This window comes from Sceloporus undulatus, chromosome 4 (genome assembly GCF_019175285.1).
Source record: "Sceloporus undulatus isolate JIND9_A2432 ecotype Alabama chromosome 4, SceUnd_v1.1, whole genome shotgun sequence".
In the NCBI taxonomy this organism is placed as follows: Eukaryota; Metazoa; Chordata; class Lepidosauria; order Squamata; family Phrynosomatidae; genus Sceloporus; species Sceloporus undulatus.
In genome coordinates this window covers 151,057,884-151,082,420 of record NC_056525.1, presented here as the reverse complement: position 1 = coordinate 151,082,420, position 24,537 = coordinate 151,057,884, and the positions used below count along the sequence as shown (strand labels likewise).

The 24,537-nt window shown below is 39.1% G+C and overlaps 1 protein-coding gene across 2 annotated transcripts in view; it reads right to left on the bottom strand.

Moving 5' to 3' along the window:
• Positions 1-9,633: 9,633 nt before the first annotated feature.
• The window catches only part of LOC121928214 (guanine nucleotide exchange factor VAV3-like), a 64,437-nt gene continuing 49,533 nt past the window's right edge, over positions 9,634-24,537 (bottom strand). For both annotated transcript variants that reach the window (XM_042462621.1, XM_042462620.1), the window contains 2 exons: positions 15,080-15,231; positions 9,634-12,269 (listed from right to left, as the gene is read on the bottom strand). In XM_042462621.1, the coding sequence (XP_042318555.1) occupies positions 12,228-12,269; positions 15,080-15,231 (194 nt within the window). In that variant the 3' untranslated portion in view covers positions 9,634-12,227. The remainder of the gene's footprint in view (positions 12,270-15,079; positions 15,232-24,537) is intronic.

Below are 24,537 nucleotides of genomic sequence, written 5' to 3'. Positions count from 1 at the left end.
TGCAGAGGTAGAGACTCCACACAGAGGTACAGACCCTCATCAATCACAGCAGCTTCTGCCCAGCTGTCTCTATATTTCCCTTAAAATAGAAAATATGTAGGGATTGTGAATGTAAAGCAGTTACAAATGCATAACTTAAAGTAACTAGCTTAGTGAATTTAGACAGACTTTTGCTGAGGAGCCATACTAACTGTGCCAAACAGCTATCGGGCAGCAATAGTATTGGAGGCTGACACTGGCAGATCTCTCAGAGAGCATGGCAGTGGCATCACAGCTAATGCTTATAAGTACTTCAGAGAAAGCGACATGGTAAACCTCATTTGAATGTCTTTTGCCATGAAAAACCCTATGATGAGATAATCCTAAATGGTGACTTCAAAGTCAATGTAATTCTAGGCTACATCAATGTCTAGATCGAGGGAAGTGTTCATACCACTCTATTCTTCTTTTGTCAGACCTCAGATGGAACTCTGTGTCCAGTTCTGGGCACCATAATTCAAAAAGGATGTTGACAAGCTGGAGTGTGTCCAAAGGAGAGCAATCAATATGGTGAAAGCTCTGTAAATCATACCCTATGAGGAGTGGTTTAGGGAACTGGGTATGTTTTAGCCTGAAGAAGAGAAGGTTAAGGGATGACTTGATAGCCATGTTTAAATATTTGATGGGATGTCATATGGAGTATGAATCAAACTTGTTTTCTGAAGCTCCAGAGAGTAAGACGCACAGTAATGGATTCAAGATACAGAAAAAGAGATTCCACATAAACATTAGGAAGAACATCTTGAAGGTAAGAGCTGTGCAGCATTTGAATATGCTGAGAAGATGGAATATTCTCTGAAGATGCCAGCCACAGCTGCTGGTGAAACATCAGGAATAAACTCTTCTAGAACACTGCCTCATAGTCCAAAAAGACTACAAAAAAACTATGGACACTGGCCATGAAAGCCTTTGACTTCACAGTGGAATATGCTGCCTCAGAGAGTGGTGGAGACTCGGGTTTTTGGAAGATTTTAAACAAAGGCTGGATGGGCATGTGTCAGGAGCACTTTGGTTGTGTATTCCTGCCTGGCAGGGGATTGGACAGGATGGCCCTTGTGGTCTCTTCCAATTCTATGATTCTAAAGTCTCTCATTCATAGTGTCCCTATAAGGCGAACTTGACTTGAAGACAGTTAACAACAACAGCAGTGCTATGTACTTGGACAATTATGTGAAGTTTTCCTTTAACCCTTCCCCACATAAAATAGATGCATAGAGCACTGGGCTTGTTAGGTATTTAATCATTAAAACGTAAGATGCCACTACCACTGATATTTGCACACCACACATCTTGATAGGGAGGCAAAACATACTTTACATGCAGTGGCTTATTTGCCGAAAAATGTTCTGCATATGCTGTGCGGTTCTCAAAAAAATTAAAACTAAAATTCTACATATTTGATTCCCTGACCAATCTTTATAGCTATCCAGTTATTGTTGTATGTTCAGTGGATCACTGTCCTCTAACTGAAAGAAATACTCCTTTTTAACTTTTAAGAAATAAGGTGTTTGAAGAGTGAGTATAGTGTATCGCTTGGTGGGGGTAGAAAGAAAAGACAGGAGCCATCAACAAATTACACTGAAGAATTTGTAAGATGAGATCTCAATGCTTTGAGATAATCTTTTCTACCCTGAAAGTTCTTGGATGTGTTGGACTCCCATCATTCTCAGGCAACAGTCCAATCTTTGCAGGGTTTTTTTTTGGGGGGGGGGGGCAGGATTGGATTGAAAAGGGCATCTTTAAAGGGACAAAAAGAACTTCTTTGAAGGAGCCAGTAAGAAAATGTGCTCCCTTAAAGTCAATATTCCGTGCCTTTCTCTAAAACACTAATGTTTTAAACAATTATTTAATTAACTGTCAATGTATTAATCAAACTGTTTTAATTGTATTTATACCACTGAAGTAATTGTCCAGTTTCTAACATTTAAGATTATCAAGTCAGTTTTCAAAACCCTAACATTCCAAGCTCTGGATAGAACCATAGACACTTCCTTGTTTTCTGGGGACTTGGGATGATAAAATGAGTAGGCTGAGGATGATAACTGGAATGATGATGATGCTGAGGACACTTTTGTCTGACACCTTATCATGAGCTCACACTATTTTGCAGGTGCTGTTTAACAGCTACATGGAAGTACCAGGGGAAGTTGTCTGGGTTTTTGGAATTTGGTGCCACCAATATGTGGGATGGCAGTCGACACCATCTTTCTTTTCCATGATAATCCAAAACAGCTGTTGAATGTTCTCATTGTCTGATAATACTAATGGATTGGATTATGAAAAATTAAAACTAAATCCAGACAAGCCAGAGGTACTCCTGCTCAGCAGAAAATCAGACAAGGAGACTGGAGTTCAGCCTTTGGAGTGGGTTGTCATCTCATTCAAAAATAAGATTCACAATTTGGGAGTGTTCCTAGATGCCCATACAAAGGGATCTCCAAGCAGCTTTAAGACAAACTGAAAGAAAGAAGCTGGTAGCATGAACTTTTATAGACTTGCATGCTTGAATCTGAAGAAGTAGACTCAAGTCTACAAAAGCTCATGCTATCACCTTCTTTTATTAGGTTTGTCTCAAAGGTGCTACAAGATCCTTTTGCATATGGATTTTCCAGACTAGCATGGCTATGTTTTTGAATTCCACCGCCACAGGTGCCCATGGTTTTAACAGCAGCCTGAAGTATTTCTGCTCAGCTGAGGGTCATGCACCAATTGGGTCTGTATGTGAGGTGTCTCATCTGGTCATGAGCACACACTATTGTGACATCTTGATTGGATTACAACAAAGTTCTTGTGGGTGAGACAGATTGCCTTTGAAGACCTCTTGGAAACTTTAGCTGTTTCAAAATACAGCAGCCAAGCTGTTGACCATTTCCACTTACAAAACACATGAGACTTCCCAAGTACAATAGTAACACTGGGTGCTGCCAATCTTTTCCTGAACCCCTATGAAAGTCCTCGTGATGACCTAGATTACCATACTGCATTTAGATTACCCAGAGGACCACCTACTTCCATATGATCCTGTCCAAGTGTTGATATCTTCCAGAGAGAATTTTCTTTCTGCCCTACTAAAGTCTAATCTGTGTTTGGCAGGAATGTAAGAAAGGGACTTCTCAGTGCTTGCCCCCAGACTGCAGGACTCCCCATTAAAGGACACTTGTTTAGCCTCCTTACTGTTTTTGTTTATATGGTTATTTGTCCAATTAGCAATTCTTTTCTCTGTTGATCTGCTTTTAACCAGCATTTTATTTTAACAATGTTATAATTGGCTCCCATTTTTATATGCCGTGGTTTGATTTTTAGATGACCCTACTGTTTGTTACTTTCTTGTGGATGTTACTGCTACTACCTCCTTGAGAATTTATTCTGGAAAGGTGAAATAAGGGGTGGAGGAAGGAAGGGAGAGAGAATTCCCAGATAATGACTGCTCTCTTTCCATGCATTCGATTTCAAAGGCTCCCTCTTGGACAGATAAGGCTGACATCTTGTGGCAGCTAGGAACACTACAGACTATTAACCAAACATCTGTATGCCCTCTCAGATGCGCGTAAGCATGCTAATGACCGCATTATCATTTAAACAAAACACAAAACAGTCTGGAGCAGTGTAAGATGCAATTATTTCCCCTAATTAGATCTGGTGCTGGTTTCAGTCCTGGATGCTGATGAGACAAGTTGAAGCGTAATTGGAAGGATTAAAAATGCAGCTATGACTGAATAATCTGGATCTTTGGTTAACTAGATTATTTCTTGCCAGGTCTGGAGCATCCTTCGACCAACATTTTCAGGGGAAGGGGAGGAAAGGGGGTTCCAAATCAACCTGTGGTAACGGACAAGCACTTTTTGTATAGGAAATAATTTTAGCAAATGCTGCTTGATCTGTGATAGCACTGCAGGGGAGAGAAGTACTGAGACTTCAGGGATCCTCTCTTCTGTGCATCTATTGAAAATATAGCTATGCCATATGTATTTATACATATAGATATATTCATTATATCATTGTCATTCTTATCACCATCATCCTAAATTGCAACCCCTACTTCCAACATACCTACAGTTTTTTCTAATAATTTGCTGCCAAAAGGATGAACTTCTTATCAACTGATTGCTATAGACAGGCAGAGGTATATATGGTGGTAAAGATATAACCAATAACATATGCACTAACCAAATCACCAATAATTCAAGGCAATGTATTTTTCTGTATGGTACCTTCTATTTCCTACATGACCTCTGAAATAGGCACCAGGCTAGGAGAGTACATGAATGTACATGAGTGAGTATGTGAATGAATGTACAGTGTGGGATTATCTGGAAGAGACGGCATGTTTTCATGTTCTCCCTCCATTTGCAAGAGTGATGGTCTCTCATTGGGTTCATTATTGGGCTGAGATCTAATCAAGCTGTTTTCTGATTTCTTGAGAGGGAAGTTCTGTCAACTGAGCCCAGTTTAAAATACAGTAGGGTCATTAGCCTATCCTACTTTAAATTAAGGCAGCAGAGAAGGCTGTGTTTGGAAATTCAACACACCACACACAAAGGCCTGAATCCTATTGGTATTAGGGTAGACTCCCATTGAATCAATTGCTGAACGGTAAATCAACCTCTAAGTAAATGCCATTGATTCAAGTGGTGCCCCTCATTCAATGGATACCTCCAGCCCTGAATAGGGAGTGTCATCGATAATAATCATTCTTCTCAGTGGTTCACCGTTATTTAAAAAGGCAATCAAATCCCCAAGACCCCCTGTGGTGTCTTTTAGGAAAGCTTTTACAGAACTAAAGTTTCAACAAATGACAGCTGTCTTATTCGGTGGAAGGTATAACAAAAGGTAGTGTATTTACATGGCTGTATAGAAAATGCATAGAATGTACATAGAATGTATACTATCTGTTGAGCTTTTCATCCTAACCTTGTCCTACAGAACATTTGTGGTCATAATTTATGACACAATATAGTGGCTGGCTAGCCCAGAATATGGTAACTTGATGAGTTGAAATACATATTGTATCATCTTTCACCATTTGCAAATGACAGCAAAGAAAATTAGAATGGAATCCTTGTACCAGCCGGCATTAGATTGCAAGGGAGCTTGGTTGCTTGAAAAGGCTTAACCTGGGAAATGAGTGTTTAGATGCAATGTTAAATTGTTTTTTTAAAGAAATAGTTTGTAAATGCTTTATACTTTAAGAAAACACCTTTTTATGAGCGTATACCAATTGACTTTTATTGCATTATACCTTGGGTTTGGTGTTTGTTTGGGTGATTGGTTGCTTGCTTGCAATGTAACATGGCTGATAGCAATAAAATATTTTGGATTGTTATCAGATTCGATGAGTCTACTCTAGTTGGGTCTCCCAATAGGATTCAGGCCACTACTGCTAGTGACAGTGGGAAAGATATTCAACCTCAACATTAGGAGGAACTTCCTGACAGTAAGGGCTGTTCAACAGTGGAACAAACTCCCTCGGAATGTAGTGGAGTCTCCTTCCTTAGAGGTCTTCAAGCAGAGGCTGGATGGCCATCTGTCGGGGATGCTTTGTGATTTCCTGCATGGCAGAGGACTGGACTGGATGGCCCTTGTGGTCTCTTCCAACTCTATGATTCTATGATTCTGTATGAACAGCTAAAGCCCACAGTGGGACTACCCCATAAACTATTGAGGGAGAAGATGATCAGTTACAACAGGTTGGCTACTTTTCTGGAAATTTCATGGCAAAAGTAATGTATTCAGCTCTATGTGAAGACATAATACAGAAAAGAAAGTGGGATGAGAGTGCACTATGACAGTTACTGAACATAAATTAGAAGAACACAAATTAAAGGAGTGAAATATAATCAATGGAAACAAAAAAATTATATATGGCATCAGGTAAGCTGGACAGTGAAGAAAGCTACAAGGAAGAAAATCAACTCATTTGAGATGTGATGCTGGAGAAGAGTTCTACAGATAGTGTGAGTTGCCAAAAAAAACCAAAGGAATGGATTGTAGAGAAAATCAGGCCTGAACCCCAGAAGCCAAGATGGCTAAACTGAGCCTGTCATACTTATCATAGTACACAAAGTCATGAGTCACCAGAATATGCATAACACTTGATAAGATTGAGGTGAGCAGGAAAAGAGAAAGATCACATTCCAGATGGATAGGCTCAATCAAGGAAGCCATATCCCTGAGTCTGCAAGACCAGAGTAAGACTCTTTAGAAAAGGGTGATTTGAAGGACTTTGGGTTGCCAAAGTTGACTTGAAGGCAGCTAACAACAAATAGGGAAGGAGGAATGTATTGTAAGTCATCTTGGAAAGACTTGAGGCTCAATCTTCAACCTAAGGAAGCTTAGCTCCTGAAGGTGTGTGCATATGTGCCTTTAAGTTGCTTGTTGACTTATGGCAACCCCATGAATTCCATGCAGTGTTCTTAGGCAAGGAATACTGAGATATGGTTTTGCGACTCCCTTCTTCCTGAAAGTAGCTAACTGGCTCCAATGCAGAATTTTCCAGTCCATAGCCCTCCTTACCCAGTCCCCAAATAAATCTTTGGAAAACACCTATAGAGTGCTAAAGCAATCCATTGTCTTTCTGACTGCATATCATAGTGGTACTTTCAGTAGCCATTATAAATCTGTGTGAAAACACTTATTTCATAAAGAAGAAGGGCAAAGTTTGAGTGTAGGGGAAGGAATATGTAGATGGCATCAGCAAACAAATGGAATCAGGGCCCAAGGAAATTTAGGCTTATAATTAGTTCTTCATTGCTCTTTAAACTGCCCAAACACCAGCACGTGCAACTCCTGACAGTTTGACAAAGATCTATGTAGCCTTGCCAGTGCCAAGCAGGCAAATGTCACTTACCTCGTTATTAGAAATCACCCCTAAGCCAACATCATTCGTCTTTTTGACAAGACAAATGGTTGGGCCTCTGACAATGAATAATTTTCATTTATACTTAAAGATATTTTTTTAAAAAGACTTCTTCAATTAAAGAAAATGTGCATAAATGAGACTCCAGGTTATTAACTGAGACAATTATGTCTATGTTCAGGTACCTGGGCTATCACTTGGTGGCCTCCATAGGGTCATTATGAAAGCAGGAAGGGATGTTTATATCTGCTGTCTCCAACGTCTGTTGTTATTATGACTGCTGTATGAAGTACATGCTTAGGTCAGTGCCTCTTGAACACCCTGCAGTTACTCTTTGTCCTTTGAATGCCCTATTAATTTGTTATCACATTTCCTTTATAACTTATCTCCATGGACTTCAGGATAACATCCACAGGCTATTTTGTGCTCTCCTCAATAACAATAATAGGACGAGAGATAGGTGCTTTTAAAAAAAGGTATGTACTGTTTCAACACAATACTGCAGCATCAAAGCAGTGACTTGTTTCTGCAAATGAGCCACAGGCAGAGCATGAATATAATCTGACATCTGCTCAAATGAATTCTATTTTAATGGAGTCAACTCTCACATTAATCTGCCAAGTCATGATGTTAACCAATAAACGGACGAGCAATATTGATGGAATTAGCCAAAGGCTGTGCAATAAGTTTCATGACCTATCAGGTGCTGAACCAATAGTCATGGTCAAGTGAAACATATTGTTATGGCTAAGTATAAATATATGGATATGTTATGGTATAAAGAGACAGATTCATCCATAGTGATGGCTTAGATGACCATTTTTTAAAAATAAAAATCTGGCTTTCCATGGATTCTGTCCCACATTTGCTACTTTAGCACATCCTCCCAGCCATAACAGTCCCAGAAGATTCTTGGACTTGTTCACTGATGCAAAATATTATTTGGTGCAAAGTGAGTTCAGGAGGGGCACTGGGCAGATAGTCTGTTGAATCCCTGAAGTGCTGTTAGGAATTATTTTTTTCTTGTTATACTGTTTTCATATCACAAGCAACTGCTTTTTTCAAAAGAGTCAAATAAACATTGAAGTACTGCAAAGAACAAAATAAGAAAGAAAACCCCCACTCAGATTGAAGCATGTCAAAACAGACACAAATTAATTAGTAAACAGCAGGCAGCAAAGATGGAAGGGTGTTCCTGTATTGCTAAAGCAATATTTTTCTCTCCTCCTCCTGATTCAATGAAGAAAAATTTACCCATGTTTGCAGCTCCCCCTTGCCCCCATGATGACAGCCAAGTTCAATTTTGCCGTGTATGAAATGGGAACTGATTATAATTAACATTGAAATATGATTTCACCTACAATACATGAGAGAAAGACTATCCGCGTCAGCCCTAATTTGTAAGAAACCTGTAGTAGATGTCTCGAAATTTGGTGGAGTGGTTTTGTCACTCAAGGTGCAGTGCCAAATTTCATGTTAAAATTCTAAGCTGTGACTTCCTAAACACAAATCAAAAAAGGGGGAAGGGAAGCAGCCATAACAACTCACTGGGAAACTTCAAACAAAAATCATTGAGAAACTGTGCTAAACACCTCAATATTTAACAGAATGTTTATGTTAGACAGTGCCCAGTTTCAAGTCAAAAAACTCAATTGGGGGCTTCCTAGAAGCAAAAGGGGGACTACCATAACTAATAAGGATCTTAAAGGGTTAATAAAAGGATATGGCTCTACTGCAGTGTGGGGAACATGAGGAAACAGGAGAGGGTTAAGTCACTGCTGGTAAGATCCTTGAAATTAAAGGAAAGATAATAAGGGAGATGGCTCTCTGAGATAAGGCTTTCAAGGTTGCTGATGTTCTAAAAAAAGAGTTGAACAGAAGAACAGGCAGCACACTGATCCCTCTGGATTATTAGGTATACATCCGGGCAGCATCAGTGATGCAGTTAAGTCTTACTCCAAGTCTCAAGTCATGTCTCATGTCCTTCCAAGATATTTTCACATCAAGCCTCAAGTCAAGTCTCACGTCTGAGAGTCATCTTCACCAGAAAAAAAGTGGTGGTGGTGGTGTGTATGTGTAGAGACCATAAGCACAAAGTTAGAAAAAAATTAAATTATCATTGGCAATTTATCCAGACTGAATATTAGCAAATGAGGTCTACTCAGCAGCCTGTCCCCACTGCACATCAGAGGAGGCTTCTAAAGCATTTCCTAGGAGCAGCAAGCAAGATTCACCCTGATAGCATGGGACATGTTTCCGGGAGGGGAACAGCAAATGCATTAAGCAATGGGCTTGAGACAGGGGTCTACAGGAAGTGGGGGCTTCCTGTACAGCAAATGTAAAGTACTGTTTCCATCACATGACTGGCAGGCAAAAAGCAGTGAGATGGAAGCATTGCTCAAAGGAAGAACTCCGTTTTCTGTTCTGTAATTTTTTTGGATGAAGTTAAGCCAGCAAGTTGGTCTTTAAAAATATGCATGCCATGAGTCAAGTCAAGGTGTAATTTATTGTGGAGTTAAGTCCAAGTTGAGTCACTGAAGCAACTTGAGTCTGACTTGGGTCCAAGTCAATTGAGTTGAGTCTACATCACTGCCGGCTATACTTCAGCTATTATATAAATATAATTCAGTTTACTATACAAAATATAAACAAGTGCTGGGATTTATGTCTGAAATGTTCTTAGAAATGTATGATACATTACGAAATGGAATCTTAAAAACCAACCTATACACCAGCCATTAAACAAGAAATTGACCATTTTATTAATATATTCACATATTTACAAAATATTACAAATTAAAGTAGTGCCCTACCTTACTGCTTGGGGATAAGATCTGACAGAGAAAGGGGAGAACATTGCAAGAAGAAGAAGAAGAAAAGAAGCAATGGCGCTGGCACAATAAATCTTTGGTATTTGAAATATTACATGATGCAGCATTTAACTTATTCAACACAGGGCATGAAACAAAGACAACAGACAGCATAATCCTCACCCGGATCCAGTTCATAGAAGGGCATCCAGTATGAGTGAAGTCCCCCATCCCCTTCCTCAGAAAGAAATCCACCTATGCCAAGGGATTCATATTGGATTGCCAGTCACAACCTAGAGATCTTGCCTATCCATTAACCATAACATGACAGTAAAAGGCTTTGGACCAGCTTCCACATTTCCTCCTGTCTCCATTGGTTCAGAAAAAGGTATTGTTGTAACAGGCAGAAGGAGAAGTTATGAAGTGGGACAAGGCATAGGGTAAGTGAAAGCTGCAGCAAGCCACTTTTTTACTACAGGTGGTAAACAAAGACAGAATCTCCAGGTTGTAAACTAGCTACCTAACTCTCTTCATGGGGTGGGGTAGAGTGCCTGAATATAAACAGAAAGAGGAAGGCGTTTAGATATGGCTTGACTTCTCCAACTTCCATTAGCCCCTGAGTTGCAAAAGTTAACGATTAAACAGCGATCTTAGGATATCTAAACTATTGATCAAAATGTTCTGCTGAAAGGATACATTTCTTAATGGTTATTTTTCAGCCAATTTTCTCCTCACATATAAACACTGATGATACAGCACAATATAATTCACAGACCTAGAGAAAAGCTCTATGAACAAAAGAAACAGGCAATAGCTCCTGAAAAAGCTATTTTGCCTATTAACATCAAGTTCACCAGACAAACTTAGTCGCTACAGAAAAAACACCAAGAAATCTTCCCTAAGACTAACATTTAAGGACAGGCCACTTTATTAAATACATATCTGGAACCACTTATGAATGCCTGCATTTGGTCCCATAAAAATAATGTATTCAATAAATTAAATTATTTAATGTTCAATAAAGTCAAAGGGAAGTAGGTACTGGAATTTGTCTCCTCACAAATTCAAGTGTGCCTGTAGAGACTTATGCCTGAGACCCACTGGATTCCCTTCCTATGCTTTTTTTTTTGTGAGGTGTTACTTGATGGGCTGATGGGTTGCCTGCAAGCTCTTCACTACTGTTCAAAATCTTGTAAGAATGTAATATTCTATAATTATGTGCTCAAACAAAGTATTCTGTAACTATGTTCTGCATGACAAAACAGAGGCATGGAACATAAAGTCTGTTCGTGTCCCAGAAATTGCAAGGCGCTTCCTAATTTGTCTTGATAGCCTGAGAAAGTGAAAATTGCAGGTGAAATTATTTTTGGTAGTGATAAAAGAGTAATTGACTTTGCTCAGTGATAAAAGCCAGAGAAAATGACCATTTGTCTAAGAAATAGAATGCAGCTCATTTTCAGGGAGGGGTGTGTGCATGTGCAACATTAGTCATTTGACTTGCTTTTTGTATTTAACAACATGACCTTGTTTAAACAAATACACAACACTACTTTATCCAGCCTCTAGACCCACTGAGCTGAATAAGAAAATGGGAGGGGGAGCATATCTTGCACATTAGTAGAAGTTTAGTAATGGCTAGGGAACTAAATAAAAAATTGTGCTCTATGAAAACAGAGTACATCTCCTAAATACACAGCATTTGGCACAATACATGGGTGTGTTTTAAAAGCTATTGTCTTTTAAGAAATATCCTAAATTAGAGACCTGCAATTGTAAATTACTTTTTTTTGACTCAGCCATATGCTAAGAAAGAATGCACCTTTTCAAGTTTGTTCTTTCACAAATCATTTTCAATAAAACTCTTGGACTCTATATTTGTTTGTATCCACACCCCTACACACACAAATGGCATGCGAAAATAATGTCGAGTTTAGCTTAGCCCGAGAAATTGTGTTTAGAGATTGTAGCCTTAGTGAATGAGAAGTTATTGGCAAGGTTAATTAGTGCTGCTGGGGATTTCAGGTCAAATAATATTGGCCACATGACTATTGGAATGCTTTCCCCCACCGCCATGCAGTGATAAGCAAGGACAGATTAGGCTCCGAGTGTTAGGTAACAGGAGAGGGTGGGGAGAGAAAGAAAGAAAGAAAGAAAGAAAGAAAGAAAGAAAGAAAGAAAGAAAGAAGTAAATTGCTGCTGATACTTAGTATTCATTCTGGATGGAATGAAATGAAGTTTTTAAAAAAGTCTGTTTGTAAGTGATATTTCAGGAAAGAGAGGTTAGAGTTTTGTACTGGTCCCCAGTGATGGCATGTGGACAGGTTGCTTCTTTGCACAGCTCTGAGTGAGATATTAATCTGTCAACACAAACGTCTTCAGTAATCCCAGTGTTAAGACTTGAGGATTTCAACAGACAGAAGCACTGCCTTTCAAATACTTAAGAAGACAAATAATGCTTTGCAGATGGCTGGATTTCATCGTCCCTGAAGTTTATCATCAAAAGTACCAACTAGATCTGCAAGTCATTCATCCTCTTCTACGTAGGTAGATGGAAACCAACCCACCTAAGTGAGAAGAAAAAGAAAAAGACAAATCATGATATTAGACTGATACTCATTTTCCTCAGCAGGAGCCTCCATCCAAACTGGGAATTATTAATGCTACTTAAATTGAGGACAACAACTGGGCTAACTTTTGTTACACAGCTTTGAACTTCTCCCCCCAACAAAGAGATGCAAGTTAATGATCCAGTGTGAAAAATAACAATTTGAAAAAATAACAATGTGAAAAATAACTATCTGATGACAGCCAGTGCGTTGTAGTGGTTAAAGCATTGGACTATGACTTTGGAAATCAGAGTTCGATTCACCACTCAGCTATGGAAACCCACTGGGTGACCTTGGGCGAATCACACTCTCAGCCCCAGAAAACCTCATGATATGTTTGTCTTAGGCTGCTGTAAGTCGGAAACAACTTGAAGGCACATAATAACATAAGGGATAAAGGACAAATTAGATGTTAGTAGCTAAAATCTAGACCTGCATCCCAGGAAATTAGGTGGTAAGTCTGCTAGTACTCTTCAACTGAGAACTTCAAGTACCTGAATGCTCCTGCATGTCATGCAACAGACAGACTAAACTACCTTCCCATAAATCAAATGTTAAGGGTCAAGGTTTTCCCATGATGGGCTGATAGAAAGCTATGTGCCAAGATTTCCTCTCCCCTCCATCATAGGACTTCTCGCCCTGCAGTGAAAGAGTAAAAAACTCCTCTGCTGAAAACCAGGACTGTTTTTAATCATTTACACAGTGTAAGGTTTTTCTTTTACATATCCACCTTACAAAATCAAACCATTCCCACATCCTAAATTGGCTCTTTGTGACTCAGGGCATGAAGCTGATCTACCTGTATATTAATATATTGACAAAACTGAAACCAACAGGCAACTCTACATGATAACGCACCTTTTGGCAGTTTGGATCTAAAACACCTTTTGACTGCTTTTTCTAAAGTAGCAATAGCAATATCAAGTATAGTTGGCCCTCCTTTTGCATGGGGGATCCGTTCTGGACCCCCCCCCCCCACACACACACACACAAATAGAAACTCACAGACATTCAAGCCCATAGCTTGAATGGCAGCGCGTGCCCATGGGCACACACCCCATTATGTCCCCCCTCCATTTGCCCCTCGCACATAAGTGAGGGCGCGAATTCCAAGGCCGTGCAAACAGAGAGGCAGCTGTACTTTTCTATACAGCTTATGAGTGCACTTAAGCACTCCCTAAGCAGTTTACAATGTGTGAGCTAATTGCCCCCAACAAGCTGGATACAGTGGTACCTCGGGATACGAAATACCCAGGTTACGAAATTTTCGGGATACGAAAAAATCCCATAGGGAATTATTGTTCCGGGTTACGAATGTTTTTTCGGGTTACGAAAAAACTTTTGGTGCTTTTCGGCGCTATTTTACACGGAATCGCGGCTTTTCCCCATTAGCGCCTATGGCAATTCGGCTTACGAAGGCTTTTCGGGTTACGAAAGCGGCCGCGGAACGAATTACTTTCGTAACCCGAGGCACCACTGTATTCATTTTATTGACTTCAGAAGGATGCCAAGCTGAGCCAACCCTGGAGCCTCTGGTTGGTATTGAAGTCACAACTTAGTGACTTTTGAATGAATGACTGCAATACCAGCATTTAACCATTGCACCACCAGTATGCTGCAGATGGTCAAAGAATTACCCCACACAGACCTAACCTACATTTATTGCATCAGTTTTGCCCTTTCCTAGACAGGAGGGATCTTACTGCAATTACCCATGCTTTTACAAAAACTAGGATTATTCCAGTGTGCTTTATGGGGGCTGCACTCAAAGGCAGCAAAATCTTATACCTATAGCTGGTTCATAGTTTCATAACTCTCACAACCTAAGGTCCATGTGCCTTGAAGTAGAGTATCCCATATCATCACAAAGTTGCTTGGACAACCCATGCCATTTCTGGATCTTCAAGGCTGGAAAGTGTTGCTTTCAACACTTACCAGAAGGCAAGCCATAATCATGCCTTAGAGTGTGGTGGAATCTCCTTCTTCGGAGGTATTTAAACAGAGGTTGGATGGCCATCTGTCGGGGGTGCTTTGATTGTGTCTTCCTGGTGGATGGGAGTTGGTGTGGATGACTCTTGTGGGCTCTATGATTCTAGGCTGCTCCTATACTGTAGATGCTCCTATACTGTGGAAATAATGCAGTTTGATACCACTGCCATGGCTCCATCCTATAGAATCCTGGAATTTATAGTTTTGTAAGCCACCAGTACTCTTTGGCAGAGAAGGCTAAAGACCCTGTAAAACTACAAATCCCAAGATTTCATAGGATGGATCTACAGCACTTAAAGTGGTATCAAACTACATTATCCCCACAGTATAGATGCACCCCTAGTGAGCAAATTGGCCAACTCTATGGTAGAGATAGTCTTTTCCTGTAGATACTGTTCCAAAGTAAAAGTAGAGGTTCTGGGAGAACAGCACTACACATGAGAATAGCAATTCTGGAGGTAGGAGTTTTGCCACAGATACACAAAGTCAGTAATAATCTCCCTGCTAAATCACACTGCTGTACATGACCTTCTACGATGATTTTAAGATTTAACTTTTTTAAAAAGTGTGTAGCACACCATTCTAGTTTCTATTAATTTGGCTCTAATGCTGTTTTAGTTTGCTGATTTTTGAAGTCTGCTCCTTTGATTGGCTAAGTATGGATTTTATTTTTCTAGCTTTAGTTAGACACATTGGCTATCTACTCTTAGGCACCTCTATTCAAAAGTAAGCCCACTGCATTTTATTTTTAAAATAATAATAAGAAAAAAGAAACTTACCCTTCCATTCGCTTCACCTCTCCACCAACCATTGGCACTAATCTTTGTGTAAATTTTGACGACATCTCCTTTGAGTAGGGACAACTCACGCATGTCTCTTGCACAGAAGTCATAGCGGGCAATAGCTATACCAAGGACTTTGGGACTCAGCACTGAAGGTAAATAGAGGAGAACGATGTTATTAAAAGTTTCCTAACTGTACATCCATTGACTAACATCAGCATTTTCATTTTTATCTTATTTACATATGACAGTGGTACAAGTGCAAGCAAAGCTATATTTTATGCAGAAATGCAAGCTGGCTTAAAAAAAGTGCAAAGGAAACACATGAGAAGTGTTACATATTCTTGGTTGGATTACTTATTCCCATAATAAAACCTAGAGAGAAACACTGATATACCGTGGGTCCTTCTTATTCTCAGGAGTTCTGTTCTGCCTCCTCCCCCCGTCACGGATGGCAAAAACCATGTTTTTTAATGGCAGTGCATGCAGTCACGACCACTACCCTATGACGGCATGCACACATAGCTATTAAAGTGCTGTCACATATATTGAGGAAGGTGTTCATTAAAATATATATAGCGCACCCATCCCAATCACAGGCTTGCGATCTGTGGCTGTTCAAATCTGCAGATGAAAAGCCCGTGGTTGGGATGGGTGCGTTATATATATTTTAATGAACATCTTCCTCAATATATGTGACAGCACTGGCTATGATCCAAAATGGTCACATAAATCATTTCTCACATACTCTGGGACTTGCAGCCGCCCTCTGGCATTGTAGCCCTGTGCCTCACCAAAACCTGTTCTGGGATGTCCCAAGTGGCATATGATGTGACGCAAAAGGATATATGGAGAAGGACAGAAATCATCAACAACAACAACAACAACAACAAACCATCAGCACTTGAATCCCAAAATTCTCAGGTGGAAATCATTGGATAAAGGCCATTCTGTTGAAATCAACAGAACATATTTCTAGAGAGGCCAGAGTTAAAAGTGATGGAGTAGGACATGGGAAATGCACATTCTAGTTAGCACCGAGCACTGAGTAGGAATGTAATTCTTCACTAATTTCTTTCCTGAAGGAAGCAATACATAATTTCTGCCATTTTTCTTCCTGCAGCAAGAAAGTCTTCAAAAACTGTTCAGTTTTCAAAGACTTTTTGCAGTTTGTGACTTATTCCATGCCAAAAATGCACAGGATATTTTTGTACAGAAAACAGCGTTTTCCATGCTGCAAACAACATTCTCTGTGCAGAAAAAAATATTTCTGCAGAGAAATATTTTCTGTGCAGATAAATTCTGCTTCCTGTACAGAATTATGATCTAGCTGGAGACTTATTGAAATATGTTCAAAATTCACATGTATACCTATGTATACATTTTGCACAGAATAAGCCCCAAAGTGTGAAAATTCTAGTCATGATAGGATTCTCCTTGTCAGAATTTCTTAACACTTGAGAAGCATAAAAAAACTAGCAAGACCACCCTATATTTAGGACATTTTGGCAGTTTGGGTGACTTTAGGATTTTTTAATACCCAAAAAAATAAAATGGGGAGGTTGGCGATGTTGTGGGTAGTTTTTTCCCGTTCTGGGTAGCTTGGCTTAGCAATGAGCCTATTGCGCTTCATGGGCATATTATCCCCACCCCTGATTTAGAGTTTGAAATTGACCACAATTATCACTTGTTCCTCCCTTCCCATCTCATTTGACATTTCTGGCCCCTGCTGCCAACACCAGAAAATATTCTGTTTCTATAAGCAAGGCATGAACAACAGGGCTTTGCAGTGCACATGGATGGGATTTAGTAATCATGCATGAGATTATGAACCAGCCCAATGTTAAAGGAATCACAGATGACACTACTGTTATAGTTATAGTTGATGTAACAGAATTTTCAGAGCTCAGGCCAAAGAACAGTCTCTAAACTCTGCTGAGGAATCAAGAATCATCTGGAGTATTATCAACAATCCAGGCTTACTGTTGAACTCCATCCCTATTACAATTAGTGGCTTATCCCATACATGGTGTTGTCACTAAAGGCTGGGCCAATTACTGGTAGAACTAAAATAACAGTTAAGATTCTGCTATTGTTCTCTTGTGGCAGCTTTTCCTATTTCATTTATATTTCTGGATATATGAGTTGTTTGTCAAAATGCCAGAAGCACAAGAAGCGAGAGATGAGAAACAATGAAACATAAATAAAATAGGTAAAACAAAAACCAAACAGAAAAGCAATAAAAGAAACTAAAAGCCCTTGAATACTAATATAAAATAGCACATGTCTAAAAAAGAGCAGTAACAGGGTTCACATTTGAAAGTTATGCATGTACAGTAGGCCCTCTACATTAGCTGGGGCTAGGGATGAAAAACTCCAGTGAAAATGGAAAAACCACAAATAATCCCCCCACACACACACACACACTATTTTTTAACTTGTGAGAACACCTCTCTGTGAATCTCTAGGTCTTCCAGTGCAACTCTGTGGTCAACATCCATTGGACCATAGAATCACGCTTAAAGACCTATAAATGCCTAGAGAAGTGTTTTCTCTACGGATCTCTAGGCCCTCCTTCATGAATCTATGGTCTGGCAGAGTCATGCTGGAGAACCTAGAGATTCCTAGACAAAGTAGAAGCCCTGCGCTGCTGCATGCACAAGCCCCATTATCCTCAATGGGACTTGAGCATAGGCGGAACTTGCCCTACACGGCGAGGTCCAGAACGGATCCCCCGTGTAAGGCAAGAGACCACTGTACTCAGATCCATGAATAATCAAATCTGCAAAAGTCAAATCTGCAGATGTGGAGGGCTGATTATACTGTACAAACCTGAGTATTCATTTTCTAAAAATTTTCAGTGAAATTTCTCATTGTTTAATTTCAAGAACCCTATTAACTACTTTAAAAGATTAGTTTTTGTATTTAAGGAACTAAAGAAGGGTTTTTTAAAACATTTTAAATAAACACATACACCTTAACAAGAACCAGTGTGGAGTAGTGATTAGTGTGTTCAACCAGGATCAAGGTCTCTTCAGAGTTCTGAGTTTACTGGGCAACTTCAGACCAGTCTATCTCCTCTGAGCCTCCTTTATGTCTTAAGGATGTTCTGAGAAGGAACTAGAATTGTCAGAATTCAGACAAGTCAAGTGTTGGCTGTTCCCACCTGAACACTGAAGTAGCTTATTCATATAACCACAAAAGGATTCTTAGTTACAAGGGCAAGATCAAAATCGGGGAAATTAGGAGTTGCGGCAGTGATGATGGCAATGATGATGAGGAGGTTTCCTTTACTGAGCCCAAATTCTTTTGCCAAAGCAAAGCTACTTTGCTTGAAAAAATCATAGACATTCTAATTCTACCCAACCCATTTTTCAATATGCCTTCAGAGACAGCAAGAATAGCTCTTCCCAATTTAAAGCCAGGATATATATTAGAATGCCATCCAAATGAGAAAAATATATAGACAGCTATGATAAAGATCACCATTTATGTTCCAAAATTGCTGCACATGCTTTTGTGTCAAATTTTATTGTAGACTCATGTGGTACCAAAGGCAATATTTTACACACCACGGCAGTTTTCCCATAACAGGAACAGATACTGTGCTTTGAAAAAAATAATAACTATACACACTTCAGTGACCAAAATTGAAATGCCTAAGATCAAATCATCACCTGAAAAATGAAATATGCCTTATTTTTGTCACTATAGCATCTAATGCATAATCCCTCTTAAGCAGCCTGTATTATAAATATGCTTATAAGAGTGCAAAATATTGGGAGGTATGGGGAATGAGGAGAGAGAAAAATATGTTATTTGGTATTGGCTTATATTCTAATATGTAAAAACTGTCTGTCACTGGGCACAGCTGCACATTAAACAAACTCATCTGCAAATGATGTCAAACACTACCACTGTTCCCCTATGTCACTTGGAGAGAAGTACTTCAACTATGACAGGAAAAGAAGCCACAAGTGTTAAGGGTAGGAGGCAACAGGCACTCACAGGGGTCCAGCCTCAGGGGAAGGCAAACCACCTCTAAACATATCTTGCCAAGAAACCCCCATGATAAAGTTGCCTTAGGGTTGCCATAAATTGGAAACAATTTGAAAGCACAGAAAAACAAGTAATAATGACTTCTGTGTTTACAATCCAGCATACTATATGCTATTTGATCAATCCAACATCTTGGCTCACACCATAACCACCCAGATGTTTCTGCAAAGATTACAGATAGGACATATAGACAACAGCACTTCCCTGCCTGGCTGTGCCCAGGTTGAGGCCATAAGAAATACATTGGCCATGACTAATTAAAATGGCTGCCAGTGTAGCTAATAAATTCAATACCTTCCTAAACCAACTGAGCAGAGCAATCCAGTCTCTTCATCACATGGCTGTCAAAGACAGGTTAGGTTCCCCCAATTTCCTTCTATAGATGGAGAGGTGGTCTCCTAGTGTGTGACAATGAGGGGATCATCTGCCTCACAGGGTCCATTTATACCTGAAGAAGATACCATGTGTATATATGGCAGATGGTGTTTTGCAGCAGTAAGCTTAGACACAGAATGTTTCAAGGGGCATGGCAGAGGTAGGATGTTCTTGGAGTCTCAGATCACCAACACCCTCTTGCCTTGCTAGCATGGATCTACCATATCTAAATATTGCCATCACTGGAATTAATAAAGATTTTTTTTTTAAAGGCAGGAACAAAAGTAAGACAGCTTGGCCTCTCCTCTACCTCCTGTCCTGGCGAACACAATCCAAGGGGGGCTTTGGGAGTGGTAGATGATCCATCACTTTAGAACACCCTTTCTCTGGCTATTTAATAATGCATTGGCTGAGTAACTTCCTTCCTTCCTTTCTTTTTTCTTCTTTTACTTTCCTAAACTTAATGCTCATCATTAGGTGTCCATGAGTTTTATTTTGATTATGGATAAAGATTTGCCCTGAAGCTTTAATTATGCAATATACCACATATGAAATCTGATTGTGGCTCATTAATTAAAACGGTACATTCTCAAAATGCACTTTCTTCTTTATTATTTCATCTAACTGATTCCTGGTATTGAGAACAGGTTTGGGCATTTGGTCCAGGCATCAATGCAATTTCCTGACTGGTTCAGATCAGAGGTCTAACTAGTCTAGTGCTACAGCAATTACCCATAAGCATAGTAACTAACAGGTCAGCCAACCACTGGCTATTTTAACAGCCTTTTAGTGTTCTGTGAAATAAATTAGTTATTTTTTTAATGGAGAACTTTGTCTTTTTGATACAATTTATCATTTATCAGCCTCTATTTCTCATAGGACTTTATCACACAGGGGAAAATTGGTAGTTTAAAAAATGATTATCCCGTGAAAATCTCACAATCCCAATTAAAACACGATTAACATTTTCACACACAACGTGATAAAAGAGCCATTATCCCAGGAATAACCAGGGAATAACCATGCAATAAACAGCAAAAAATAATTCATGGGATTTTCCCGTGAATGACTTGTTGCTCTTTATTGCATGGTTATTCCCAGAATAATGGCACTTTAATCGCTTTTCACCACAACCTTGTGTGAAAAAAACATTATTGCGATTGCGCGATTTTCATGGGATATTCCTGGGATAATGGAGCTTCAATCGCAACATTGTGTGACTAACTTAATTGCAAATGCGTGATTTTCATGGGATAATCACCATTTATACTTCAAATTGTCCCCATGTGATAAAATCCATACTCTCCAACATATTATACATGGAAACCAGGACATGTGTGGCCAAGTAACATCAGAGTCTGGCCAAGATGGCAAAAGTTATTAATGAAGATATGAAAAGATATGCTAGGACAAGAGGCATCAGTTTGCTTTTGCCTGAGTCTACAGATTCTACCTCCTCCTCTCCTTTACCCATGGAATGAATTGGACACAAACAACTTTTGCACTTTGAACTCAGTTTGCAGAAATTGAAGTAAGTTAAGTGAAAAGGAGGAATGTGGGAGGAGGAGAGAAATGGAGACATTTTTAAAGCACTTGCAAAAGTGGAACCATAAAGAATTAATTGGGACTGTCTCTGCCAGATTGTGAGGGTATGGTCTATCTTTCCTAGTCTATCAAAAACTGCTTAATGTGGGTCCCTACAGTTGTCAATGGACACAACTCCAATCACACTTGCTAGTGATGGCCTGGATGGAATTGTAGGCTTCCCCTGATTGGGGAAAGCTGCTGGAATACATTTGTGGTTCCATTCTACTGACTCAGTACTGTTTTCATTATTTTTAATAAATATTATTATTTATACTGATATAACAGCAGACAAACTTAAATCAGTATTTGCAAATAAATCAAAATTATACTAAAAACACTTACATGGGTTAATTTTACCCTGAACCTTGTCATTCTATTACTACAATCTCCCTGTGTGTCTTATAAACTCCATCCCATATCCTGTATATCCAATGTATTTATAGAATGGAAAGGGATTTTTTTAACATAAGAAATAAATATTTCTGAAGCTATTAATAAGTGTACAATTAACTCTCTACCTTCTGATTTCACTTTCTCTTGTACAGACCAAAGACAATGGATTCAATGACAAAACATAGACTGTCATATTTGCAATTTCCTCCAAGATATACAAACATTTCTTAACAGAAAGTGTGACCAAAAATGTGATTGATACCTGCATCTCCTTACTCACAAACACAACAAATTTATTCAAGCTTCATGGAGTCAGATATCATCTACACGATAATGTATAAAACCTTCCTTCATCTTAAATTCTGGCACAGTAATCATATGTATATATTTCCCAATCCATTTCCAACATTCTAAAGTCACTTTCCCTCATAGCCACACAATTATTAAGAGTTTGTTCCAATCCCTAATAACTAGCCCAAGTTACACAGTATTCCTATTTGAAAAACCCTAAAAGGTAACTTCTCAAATTCTGTAAAAATTCTCACAAAACCATATCATGGAACAAATGTATAATCATGCTGTACCTGCAAGTAATGAAACAGAGATTTTTTTTCAAATCTGAGGAAAATTTTCGCCACTTCTTCCTTACATAGGTTTTGACATGTTTTAATCTGCCTCTCCTACCTCTTCCTCCCAGTGTGAGATTCCATAATTGCTCCCAATGTACTTGCAATCTATTGCTGAGAACGGGGACAAACCTGGACTGAATTTGCTTTTACATTTTTGCCAGTTTTTAAAATGATCACAGGAGTTCTTCATTCTGAATGAGGATGGTGGGTGATGTAGTCAAACATATCTGGGAGGGCAGCAGGTTAAGGAAGGCTTTCTTGCACATGTCTAGTAAAGCAGGATGCCTCCAAAGCTGAAGGTTGACTTTATCCACCAAGAAATGAAATTCTGTACTATAAATAGCTATTTATTTACTGTTTCTTTTTCTAGATTTTGAACCAGAGCTGGGAAATCTGTAGTCATTCAGTCTTTCTTGGACTCCAGATCACATTAACCCAGCAAACATTGCTAACAGAGATTATTACATTGGTAGTACAACATGATGTGGCAGATCACATATTCTCCATACCTGTTTTATTAAACGATTATGCAACACAGAGACACTTGGGTTCTGCTGAGTTCTACCCCTGAATGAACATATATAGCAAGAGACTCATAGGTCTCTTCCAGCTCTTAAAGTCAAGAAAAGAAAACTATAGTCCCTTGAAATATCAATTTCCAAATGCTTTTTGACACAACAAGAAAAATACAAATGATAATAAGGAAAATAACAGAAGTGCACAGAAAGAAACAGATGGATTAAAATTAACTTATAGACAATGTGCATGCAAAATGCTAATGAAAAGTTTTAATGCTTTTTTATAGAATCAAAGTATGATATGGCAGAATGGTCTTGCAATAAAGTTTTATTTAGGGATGGGACGAATATTTGGGTCACATAATGTTTTTTCAGAGGCTGTTTCCAAGGAGAATAGCATAATATAATAATTTGAGATCTTCATGGTCATATATTAGACTTATCTTGGTCTTGGCTGTGTAGCATTGAGAATTTCATTCAAATTCTGAAAGTGTATTTGTTTATCTGTTTATTTATTGGATTTATATTCCACTTTTCTCCCAAAATGAGATTCAAGGCAGCTATTATTGCAGAATCAGTGGGAACACATTATTCATGAACAGTTCTGGCAAAGCTGGGAGAAAATGTATAACGTGAATAGCAAGTTTTAGTGTGAGATCACCCCATAAGGATGGGCTCGTTTATTCTGAATTTACCTTAGATTGTGCAGTACTTAGAAAGTTGTGCTAAGGATCTTCAGCCCAATGGACTAGAACTAAGTATGGCTGCAGCCACACTGCAGACATAATGACATTTGTCACCACTTTAATTGTCATGGCTCAATGTTATGGAATTTTGAGATTTGTACTTTTGTGAGATATTTAGCCTTCTCTGTCAGAGAGCTCTGGAGACACAACTACAAATCCCAGGATTCAATCGCACTGAGCCACTGAGTGCAGATGCAGCCCTTGCCATTCTAAATATGGCACCAAACTAAATTCCTCAGAATTTTGCAATACAGGTGGTATCAAACTGCTGTGATGTAGTGTAGATAAATTCTTGAACGTTCTTACACCAATGCAAGAACCGCTCAGAAATAAGTGGATTTCCCACAGCTAGAAGAACACAATTCTTGTGATGGATCAAATCATGTGCATAGAAAGTGTGTGCATGCAGAATCCGTCCCTTCCCTAGCTTGCAACTGCACATGGAAATGTAGTATGTGCAAAACAGAAGCATACTGAGAAGTAATATAAAAGCAGTAAAGCAGTACCTGACCAGAAAGGAGTGGAGGAAGGGGGAACAAAGCTGTAGTCTGGAGGAGTTACAAAAGAAAACCCACAGAACAAAGAAGGGGCTTAGAGAAAGAAAGGAAAAAAGAGAGAGAAGCAAAATGACACATTGAAATACTGGTTTAAAAGAGTAATATCAAAATAGTAATCTTATCACTTTAGTCTCAGATAATAACAAAAGTCTTGAAGAAACTTGGTGGCAGTGTGGGGTTTTTTGCCCCTCCCCAGATTCACAAATCTGAGCAGAAATACAGAGGTTGTGGATTTGTTTTTACTCCTCCATTTTGATAACTCAATTCCCCCATTCTCTCCTGCACTCAGAACTAGTGTGCACTTTCACTGTGCAGAATGAAACAGTTAGGTCTCTGTACTTCTGCTGGTGTCTCCTATAAGTAGTGGCCATTTTTAAAAGCCAGCATGGTGTAGCAGTTAGAGAGAAGGACTAAGGTTACGTCTGCACTGAAGAAATAATGCAGTTCCACACTGCTTTAACTGCCATAGCTCAATGTTAGGAATTACACATGTGGGCGAACTCTTTATTCATAACACTGCTTACTGAGCAGAGAAGCCATTGTCTGAATGTGGCCTGTTTGACTGCAGCTACCCATCTGTCTTGCTTATGG